General features: G+C 39.6%; 1 protein-coding gene across 1 annotated transcript; it reads right to left on the minus strand.

Moving 5' to 3' along the window:
• Window positions 1-1,507: 1,507 nt before the first annotated feature.
• On the minus strand, window positions 1,508-7,033 carry LOC116740346 (apolipoprotein R-like). Its single transcript, XM_032605943.1, has 4 exons — window positions 6,949-7,033; window positions 3,526-3,696; window positions 2,237-2,412; window positions 1,508-1,645 (listed from the first exon to the last, which is right to left on the minus strand). Exons 1-4 carry the CDS (start codon window positions 7,031-7,033, stop codon window positions 1,508-1,510), a joined length of 570 nt encoding a protein of 189 aa, XP_032461834.1.
• Window positions 7,034-11,542: the final 4,509 nt, after the last annotated feature.

Consider the following 11,542-nt stretch of genomic DNA (forward strand, 5'->3'; position numbering starts at 1 on the left):
ATCAGAGTTATGTAACATTCGATGTGAAAGTTCAGTCTTGTGCAGCCAGCCAGACATCCCTCTGTTAACTCAAGAGCGTTAGTAAAAGTCTGCTATGCAACTTTCTTATGTGACTGCTATTTTGAAGAAATCAAAGAAAAGAGGTGATCTTCTCTATAATTGATCAAGATGCAGTGGAGAACCAGAGGCCAGCCTTAGTAGCTAAGTAAGCATGAGTGAGAATGACATTTGGGGAGGCAAAAAAATGGAAGAAGAGGTGACCATAAGAAATTATAAGGCTCCCCAGAATATCCAGAGATATAAGAATAACACGTGTGAGATAAGCATTGAAAGCTCTACCCAGGTCCTCAGACCTTTTTACCATTTCTGTGCTCTACTCTGCAGGCTTCTGTGTACTCTGGTTTCTTAGGGTTATACTTCCACTCTTTTGGGAGGACTCCCCTCAGGCTGCTAGTCAGATTTGTAGTCACACAGAAGGAGCTGGATGCCCTGGGGGCTCATGTGCCCACAGGGTGTCCCTTCACCAATAACTGACTGGTACAGCAGAATGAAAGCCCAGTTCCTTTACCTGGAATTGGGACAAAATGTACACAAACTTATAGTCCAGGGTTCCCTTCTGGGTCAAGGTTAAGCTACCCTCCTTCGACTTTGCCTGGTCACCCTACTACGTGCCTTCCCTGTCCCATCCTGCTTACCTTACTCCTTTTCCCATTTCTCCTTTGAGAACTTGGAGAAGTTCCTTAATAAATTACTTTCACACAAATTCTCTTCTCAGGGTCTGCTTCTGGAGACTCTGACCTAAAAGAGACACTAAAGCTATTTTAGTTGAAGTATTAAAGAAAAGAGTGATCACACTGGATGGGAAGACTTGGACATGCTCAAGAAGAATACTTGGGTTTCACACAGGCTTTCAAAGGCATCCAAGCTGGTTATTATTGGATGGAGTGTATGTCAAGCAAAACCAAATATACCTTAAATATAAAGAGGAACTGAGAAGTTGTTCCAGAGAAAATATTGGTAATCAATAGAAAGAGAAAGGAAAAGACAGAGGAAGATGTGATATTTGACCTGGGCACTGAAGGGTGAGTAGGAAGTGAAGATGTAGTGTAAATACATCTCAGACAAGGCTCCAGTATGAATATAGAAAAGAAGCATTAATTAGAGAAGCATCAGGAAGTGATTGATATAGGGCCCTAATTTCTCATTCCAAGGGGATCAAAGTGAAAACAAAGACACTGCATTTTTGACAGATGATTATTTATTTTTGCCATTCCACCAAATCTAAGGAAGCAGAAGCTTAAAATGAGATAGGATATAAACCACCAATAGTTCCACATTAGCAGTGGCATCAAAAATTTCAAAGATTCTTCTAACACAGGTATTTTTTCAGTAAATAATAGCACTTAAGGACCAGTAGAGTTGCTAATAAGGGAAATGTACCTAATTCTCTGTTTTTAAGGGGAAGAGAGGGGAAATAGATGTACTGATTTTTAACTGGTGCTCCACTTCAAGTCTGTAGCTCCAATCTTTCAATCTCCAGAGACAGTTTATACACCTCCAGGGCCATTTTTACATCCTCTGGACTTGGAAGACACTGCATGAGTTTCCTGCCTGCGAGTACTTGTTCACAGCCCGAGAGAACTTCCTAAAGGAGATAAAAGGATGGTTTGAGAGGCTTATCTCCAAACTGTGAAGGTATAAGATTACTTCAGGATGCCTATTGATGACAATAAAATTGGAGTATCAAGACCCTCCTTAGGACTGATGCAAGAAATCAGAAGATACTTTGTGCATCTCAGCAAAGTATTTGCCCTAAGATCGAGACCAGCATTGCTCTAAGGCAGCAATGAAACTAAGCAGAGAAGGAACAGCACTGCAGAAGATACCCGGGGAACTTCTTCAGGGTCAGCTGAAGGGATGGATCTGACGTCTATGAAAAAGCATAGCACTTACTGTAATAGAAAATGTAGAGCTGGGAGCCAGGTTGCCTGTATCTATGGAACCCTCCTATCTAGGGGCTTGGTCTTTCTTGCTATAAAATAAGAGAATTAGAACTTGCTTTAAGAGCTCAACATGTGCTTTGAGAGTAAAAGTGCTGATTCTGACATTGATTTAAACAACTCAGAAATGAGTCCCAATAAAAGTCAGATCTCATCAGTGTTGGCTGGAACAGTGCTCTGGAGCAGGTTACAATTTTTACAATGTGATAGAATACCCCGGAGTGTCTGCCACTTACCCACTCACACTTGGGCACTTCTGGGTACCAGGTTCTGTTCTCTGAGCAGATGATACTCGGAGAGCCGACCACACTATAGCCAGAGTCACACTGGACAGTGACAGTTTCAGACTCAACATACTGTTTCTTGTCCAGAGACACAGTTCCATCTTTTATCTCTGGTTTCAGACACATAGCTGTAATGGAAACACGATTTTGATCATTTTGTGATTCTCAGAATAAGATCTTACAATAGGAAAGAATACTGGGGGGTGAGAAACACTGATAATAAATTTTGCCTGCAGTCTGAGAGTTGTTCTTTAACTACATTTATTGTATTATTATAACAATAAAATTAATAACAACAATATTAATGTTAATGTATAGCTATCACCAACATAAAACACTATTATTGTCTACACTTTGCTGGAGAGAAAAATTAGGTAAAGACAATTTATGTGACTTGTCATATTGCGTAGCTTTTAGGTGACATGATTATGATATAAACCTAGGTATTGTGGTCTAAAATCTGAGTTTTAAAAACTACTGTATGTCAAAACCTGACTCTTTTCAGCATCTTAAGTATGTAATTTCTATTCTTATGCCCTTAGTATCTTCCTGTATTAAATGGAGACAATGGTGGGATATTAGACACTTGAGTTGCTGTTAGCCGTGTGGTAAGAAAAAAAAAAAATGCACACCTAATCTTGGTCTCATATCAGGTCAGCTTCTCTATGAGGAGGTGATGACATGCACCAGGTACTAATGGAGATATCAGATACTTCAAGGAGGTTTGGGATTTTTCCATGAGTCCTCATTCTAACTTTCACAGGAATTCACTAAAATTTTGCTGAATCCTCACTATTCTCTTAAATTAAAAATTATTATCTCTAACTCTTGAATATTGATAAAGGTAGTACCGTAAAGCAGTGTGAAAACTACGGTCCATTTAATGTGGTGTTGGGTTCATTGACTACTCATTGGAGAAAAACAAATTTTGACCGCTACTTTACACTATAAACCCAAAGGAATTCCAAGTGGGCTGGGGATATCAATGTGAAAGGTAAAGCACAAAGCTCTGGAAGATAACATAGAATATTTTTGAGACAAATATTTTTTAATACCGCACATATTTTTTAAACAGCACAGTACCACATCCAAGTATTAAATACAGGAAATGAATAAATAAATAAATACATACATACATACAAATTTCTAAGTGCTGCCTCTCGCTGAGGGGAAACCACACTGTCAGAACTTGCATGGCAGTCCTACCATCTTAGCAAGGGCCATCAGTAAAGTGGAGTTACCTTTACACTGAGGAACTAGAGATGACCAATGTGAATTTCTGCAGGTGATTTTTTCTTCTCCAACCAGAACATATCCTTCATCACATTTATACTGCACCACAGTAGTAAAGGAAAAAATTGGACTCACATCTTCATAGGATCCATGGGCAATGCTAGGAAACATGTCGCAGTCTTGAATGGCAAAAGAGAAGGGTAGAAGAGAATGAGCTAGAGTTTAATTAACTATTCAGAGTGATGGACTCTTCCCATTTTATAGAACAAAGTCATTAAATTATACTGCTGAGGTATGTTTCATTTACTTAAAATCACTAGGAATGATTTATTGAGTTCTTAACCACTTGCTAGACACTGTGTTAATCATCATCTATATGTTATACCATTTAATCCTCATGCTAACTCTCTGAGGCCGTATGAGCATCAGACTCACATTAGAGAAAAGGAAACACAACCTTACAAGGTCATAGCTAGTAAGTACCAGTAACATGAATCAAATTAAGGATTCAACTCAGGTTTGTGTTAGTACAAAGTCCACTGTCACTTTCTGGAATTCTGCTCTCGGTACTGATCATTGGACTTTCACTTTCTACGGCATCAATGGATGCTTAAAGGCCATAAAATGAAAGTTTGGGCTGGAGAGCAATACTGTCCTGTGACTTGCAAAGTCTAGCAATGCTCCATATTTCCTTAAGCAAGTAGCTCAGAAACCAGTTAGAAAACTCTTACCTCCCTCACTTAAAGACAATGTCAGGAATTTAAGACAGGTCAGAAATTTAAATTATTTTAAGAATAATACTTGGGGAAGTATTTTTATAAAGCTTTCGATATCCTGTGAACACCACCTGCAGTCCCAGGTGAGGCTAATGTGTGAGAGAATTTATGCTTCACATTGAGAGAAGGACCCTCAGGAGATCACTCAGAAAACCTAATGTGGCTCCTTTCAGGCTGGGGGGACATTAGTCACAGCAAACTAGTGTCTAGCTCCTGTCTGAGAAATCTAAAAGGCAAAGGATGGGCTGTCTAGTGACAGGCACTCTAAGGCTCTAAGGTGAGACTGAAGAACAGATTTCTGCTGCTTTGAGGTTGGCCTGGACTCCTGACATTGTCAGAAGCAAGGCTGAGTTAGCACTTCCAGTAGATTAGAAATGAGCTGCATGAGAAAGACAGTCATGGTGGAATTGTCCTCAGGCCAGTCCAAAAGGGTCTCCTGAGGTGGGAGGAAGCCTTCTGTAAAAACAAAATAACTCTAGAAGTCACCAGATGATACCTAGGAAATAGGAAATGAACAACCAGAATCAGAGGTGGATCCCTGGATCAGCCAGACTCTGAACTGCAAATTGCACTTAGAAGATCCTCAGTGATGATGAAGGACCAATTAAAAAAGAAAAAAAAAAGAAAACTCACAAGAGAGGATAAGCTTTAAATACCCATGAGGCCAAGAGCCAGCTCAGGTTCTTGTTTCCCTTACCTGTGCTCCTCCCAAAACTTCAACTCTGGAGGGTTCAGAAAGCATAGTAACGGTAACTCCAAGTAAGTTCTGTTTTAGTTGTGAGGGAAAGAAATTCATCTGTGTATAAATCAACAGCTTCCATACAGCCTTTCTTAAACCTCAGATTAAGCACCTCCATAAAAATATAAAAATGGCTCTTAGTTTTTATAAGTAAGTACATATATACAGTTCTGTACTAGGTTTTTCTTGCAGTGTACTTTAAAACATAAGATTTAACCATACAAATAGTTCTACCACAACACTAGTCACACTTGTGCCAGAGGATTAGAACAGGAAATTAGTTCTGTAGGAGAAGGTGGTGACAGAACTGGGCACCAGAGTATCCAGGGAAGGCATCCAGGAATAAGTTGGAGATACCTTGAAGGGCGGATAGAAGGTAAGTAGTTGACAAGATGTGAGAGGCAGATGGATATTGAGGCAATGGCGAAGTCTCTGGCCTCAGAAGGTCATTACTGTGAGAGAGGGGAGGCAGAATCAGAAAGGAAGATTTACATCAGAGTTGGCAGACATTAAATGCCATTTCAAAGAGTCAGGGTCATGGGTAATGGGAAGATTTGAGGGAACAGAAGAGAAAGGGAAAGGGAAACAGAAACATGAAAAAATAATTGAAAGACATTGACAAATTTGATAAGGCTTTCCTCTACTACCTCAGTCTCTAGAAGAGGGGAACTTAGAGATGAAGTTGGAGGACTGAAAACCCCCAAGCATAAAGTTCTTTATCCTGTACTGATACTATAACCAAAATTAATACTGTCCCTCAATAATGTTCATGCATCTGATATGAAAAATCATCTTTCAAATATAGATATTCCTTAATTAACCCATGCTTTCCCCCTTACCAGTCTCAGTGAGGAAGAAAACATGGCTTCCACATTTCTAAATCAGTAAGCTAGCTCACATAAGAGCATTCAGCCATTATTTTCAGCTAAGAATATTCCCTCTAAGCTATCCCAAATCTCCCATTTTTATGCCATGACAGCTGTTTCAGGGAACAAATTCATAAATATTTTAAATTTATTATGAAAATTAATTCTCCTAGATAAAATGTTAGCTAACAAAAGAATAAAACATCACTTTGCTTAGAGGACATTTCCATCTAAATTCTGTAAAAATAAATTAATTTTCATAGTGACAGGTCTTCAGTTCTGGTAAGTTCTCTCAAATGCTTTGGCTTCTCATTCATTGCTAAAAATTTTCTTACATTTCAATAATCATGCCTTACTTTTATATAATGGTTTAGAATTCATGAAGCACTCTATATTTTTACTCTAGAAAATTTACTCCATATTTGTAATAACAGAAAATATTTTTGTTTATGGATGGAATTTTTAAAAATTAAGCAATAACTAAGATTGTAGATGGTATAATTAACCTATTTGGAAAGTAATCTGTCTTAAGCATTTTAGAGCATTTAAATTCAAGAAATTGATTTAAAAATTAAAGATTATTCCTTGCTAAAGCAGCCTCACAGGAATTTTTGCATTTCAACACTTTGTTATTCTAGACACTATAAAATCCTCTATCTGAATTGGAACAACTTCTTTTATACTTAAATTTTATTTCTTATTAATATAGTTCATTGCACTCTCTCAAAAAGATTATGACATACCATCATTTCACTGAATTTGTTTTGTTTTTCTTTTTGTTTTTTTACCTCTTTATTGGAGTATAATTGCTTTACAATGGTGTGTTAGTTTCTGCTTTATAACAAAGTCAATCAGCTATACATATACATAATCCCCATATCTCCTCCCTCTTGCGTCTCCCTCCCACCCTCCCTATCCCATCCCTCTAGGTGGTCACAAAGCACCGAGCTGATCTCCCTGCATTTCACTGTATTTGATTAATTCCTAATTGGGTATTTTTCTACATATGTTAGAGAAAATATCCCCTTTTCCCATAACCTCTGTACTCACCACACAAGCAGGAAGGGCACAGCAATAGCACCAAGACCCCAAAAAGATGCAGTGCTGGGAAAATGCAGGACAAATTGGTGGCCATGGCACAGTCTCAGAGGGGCCACAGTGGCACTCAGCTGTTCTCAGACACCTTGGATCAAGATGAGGAAAAGTAAGCAACAGTTGAAATGGTGCCTAAGCAAAGAAAAGCAGCCTTGGCAAAGCCCAGCTATGTGTCAGTAAAGGGGAGGGATTGGGGGAGTGACTAGAAGGCCAGGTGCTTGGCATAGCTCTGACAGGGACAAGCTCAGAAGGCCCCTTCTTGGGCAGAAGCATCTGGAGGCCTCAGGAATTCTGTATGTATTTACTATTGTAACCCCAAGACTTTCTTGCAGTTCAGATACAGAACATGATGAATTCCTTTCTGGATTTATATACATGATGTTCTCTGAGTAAACAAGAACACGTGGTGCAAGGACTTCAGCTCATGATGCACAGTGTCCGATGCACAGTTGTCTCCTCAGGAGGTAGAAGCCATAGCATGACGGGAGATAAGACGTCTGAGAAGCAGTCCCTGTCCAGGGAGTGGTGCCTTTAATCAGGGGTATGAATTGCTCACAGATAAATAGGTTTTTTAAAAGTCTAGAAAATTATGTTTCTCCCTAGATAGCCCACAGTCTAGCCAGAACAGAGTAAAATGTCTCTCAGTGTGAAAATACTAAAGATCTTGCCCAAACAATAATTATTCTCACAATACTTCAGTAGGAACTTCTTTTCCCTATTTCCTGGGTCTTCTAATGCACATAAAAAAAGCAAATAATTCGCTATAGGAAGATATTCTAGTGTAGAAACTATTTTAGCCTGTGTTTGTAGCACAGAAAAAGCATGCACTGAAAGTTAAATTGTTGAGGATGATGAGTTAAGAAGAAAGGAAGATTTATTATGACTCTCAGAATATCTGAATGATGCTGGATTTGAGTGAAGCCCCAAATTTTGTCTCTAAGCACTAAAAGACAAGTGGATGGAAGGCACATGTGTTATTTTTCATGGATTATTAACCCCCAAGACTAAGATTTCTCTTAACCATCTGGGACTGCCTGTCTATTCATCCAGATCATTTCCTAAATTTTGTCTCCTTTAGTGGGCCAGAAGAAACTACTAACGTGGATTCTATACTTTGCCCACCAACTGTGGATTGCTGTTCCTAGAGGAGATGAAGATAGTTGGCTAAACAAAAGAGAAGACTAAGTTCTGGGAACTGTCCTAATGAGCTTCACTACTCGGCTGACCTGGAGTGACTCTACATATCAATAATAGCCAAAATGCTTACTTCTCAAAAATAAATGAGAAGAATTACCAAATATAGCTGAGTGAACATCTTTGGCATACTAAAGAAAACAAAATTAAATTTCAACTTCCTAGATAGAAAGAAAAAATAAATAAACCTACTAAATGGCTGCTGCCTTTAGAAAGAGGAGCCACAATAAAGCAATTTAAATGATTAACCAGAAAGTTTTGCTGAGCTGCTTTTAATCTTTAAGCACATCACATACCAGAACTTTACCTAAGTTATCATAACTGATCCTCAGAAAAACCTGTGACCTGGTTCTTACCTTCCTCTTTGCATAGATGAGGAAACAGGTTCAAATAGATTAAGTAAACTGCCCCCAAACATTTCAGATAATGAGCAGCTAAGCCAAATTCTGAACCCAAGACTGCTTATAAATTCAAGAATTTTTCTTTATACCAAAATAATTTCCACTTACTGGCCAATAATGGTTTTCCTTCAGAACACTGAACCAACCATTTGGGAGTAAATCAGCACTGTTGGCCTTTACTCAATAGTAGTCTCACCCTCCAGTTGCTGTTGGTGCTGCAGTTAGTGGCTTGGACCTGTGACCTCCTCCAGGGAATGTGCTGGGATGGCAAGAAACACCCCTTCCTGATGTACCTAGGAAGTTATACCCTGTCCCCCGGGAGCAACGAATACCGACTGATATTGGAGTACAAAAGCTATGACTCCTTGCCTCAAGGCTGGACAATGCTGTGGTGCAATCTACACTCTAGAGCCACCATGAATCAGGTGATTCTCCACTTAACCTGAGAACAGTCCTTGATCAGCTCCTTTCTCTCCGTATCCTGCTGCTTTATTCCCCTAGAGTTGTTTTTTCTTTTTGTTTTTGCTGAAGATCACAGCATCAAAAATTCACATGCATCTGAATGCCTTCTGAAGAAGCTGACTGAAGACAGTTTGTACCACTAATGCATCTAGGAAGCAAACTCTAAGAATGGGATCCTAGAATTGGATCATTCTTCAGCCAACTGACCATCAAGACTCCATCTCTGGTGATTCATGAAATATTGATAGTCCTGGCTTGCTGTGTCCTTGCAACGAAAAACATTTTTACCTGGTAAACTCCCATGGCATGTAGATGGAAGGAGATGCATTGGCTGTGCAATATCTCTGACACTTGAGAAGTGCAATAAAAATAGCAATTATTAGGATTTTGCAAGGGACAGTTGAGTACCATTGATGCAGGCCCAGTACCCCTTGCCTGAAAATGAGAGCTCAACACAATCAATCACAATTCAAATCCAAGTGTGAAAGCTACTAGTTACTATTTAAAGAAACCGTTATCTCAGGTAGCTGGGAGGCTAATCATGCTAAGGACCAGGTTCAGGGTATAATCATAAAGGAATACTAGAACCTCAATAAAAGGTGAATTCTTAACCCTGGCAAGCCTCCTACTCAGACTCAGGGCCCTTTTGGAAGGAATGGTGCCTTTAGATTTTCAATGAGGATATCTGGGTAGATGCACTACAGAACCATGAACACCAGATTCCCCTAAACCCAAAGAGCCTATATAATTGGCCCAGTATCCCTTGTTATAAGATAGTGCCCCTGTTGCTTGAAGACTATGCAGAGGAATCAAATGTGACAGATATCTTATAAGGTCATAATTGCCTTCCTCAAGATTTACCCCCCCCACCTCCCCTCCAGGCATCAGACCAATAGCTGGAATCAAATCTCAGCATGAACTGACTAAAGGCATGCCACGCCTGCTGAGGGAAGAGAGAAATCATATGCAGGATCTATGGGACCTAGTTAGCATGAGTTTGGAGATAGGAGAGCATGCCTAGGAGGGGATCCCAAAGCAGGATAAGGGAGAGTTTGTCAGGATAGGGGATATTCTCCCTTAACACAAGATTTAACACCCTGGCAAGTGCCCTGAGGGTCAGTTCTTACATGTTTCTGGATGATTTGGGAAGGTTAGTAAAAATGATGGTCAATATTAAATGTGTAGAGATGTCAGAACAGCCATGGCAGGCTAAGTAGGAAGTGATCAAAGGCTCAGAGAAGTAGACGTGTTAGAATGGTCTAATTTATAAAACCAGAAGACCAACCTGCTATCTTCTTCATGGGAGCCCTGAGGACAATAAGCAATGTACTAGTGACAAGGACCAAAATTATGCAGTAACTTAGTTGTGGCTGGCCCTCTGAAGGCTGCATCTTATGGTAGGAGATGTTGTTATCAAACATGGCTGTTTAGCAGCACTGGGGAATATAGAATCCCAGGATAGCAAGGCTAAGTGGAAGAACTTAACCTTCAAAAGCAGGTTAGGTGAAAAATACTGGAGGGCTAGAACCAGGGAGATGCAAGAGATGTACCTAGGATGCAAAATTAAATAAGAACTTATTCTCAGGTTGTGGAAACGCTGACCCTGAAAATGAGAGCCTCCTTAAGAGTGAGGCATGTAGGGCAGTAAGGCTGGAATGCAGCCAAGGGAAGAGGATATCCTGACCTGTAGAATCTGTGAAGAGGGTTAATAGATACGATGTTCCTTAGGGTAAGGATCAGCCAACATGGGAATTTCTTGATATATAATTAAAAGAGGTCAAAAATGAATGATACAAAGACCAAGGTCAGCTACTTTCATTGAATGTCATGATCTTTTACTCAGTTACTTTCCACCCTCCCCGCTTGGTAACTTTCTCACCAGTTCTCAGACTGAAAGTGAGGACAGATTCCTATGAGGAAGGACTGTGCAACACCATGGCAAGTATATATATTGTATACTTCTCCAGTCCTTGCCCCAAAGGAATCTTCAGTAATTTACTTAAGTCATTGTGCACTAGAATCTTTAGAGACTTGTTGGATCTGAACTATCTCTGTTACCTGGGAACATAAAGTGTCACCATGACCCCATTAAAATAGATGCTACAGGAGCCAGGCAATAAAACGATTCCTAGTTCATGTCAATCTCACAGTGATCTATTGGGTTTTTGGACCCACCTGGTGGTCATTTCTGTGGTCCTCAAGTGTATAGCAGTTCACAGGACCCTCACATTAGTACTCTGATCTTTGGAATGAAAGCTGTCAAGGTAAGGAAACCTATGTTTTTTAAAAAAAAACTATAAATATTATCATTTACTGCTAAAACACTGAATGCTTTTCCCTTAAGATTAGAAGTTGAGGCAAGGATATTGACTCTCATCAGTCCTATTCAGCAAAATATTGGAGGACCTAGCTAGTGCAATAAGGAAAGAAAAATGAATAAAAACATACAGTTTGGGGTTTCCCTGGTGGTGCAGTGGTTGAGAGTCTGCCTG

Source organism: Phocoena sinus, chromosome 1 (assembly GCF_008692025.1).
Source record: "Phocoena sinus isolate mPhoSin1 chromosome 1, mPhoSin1.pri, whole genome shotgun sequence".
Classification (NCBI taxonomy): domain Eukaryota; kingdom Metazoa; phylum Chordata; class Mammalia; order Artiodactyla; family Phocoenidae; genus Phocoena; species Phocoena sinus.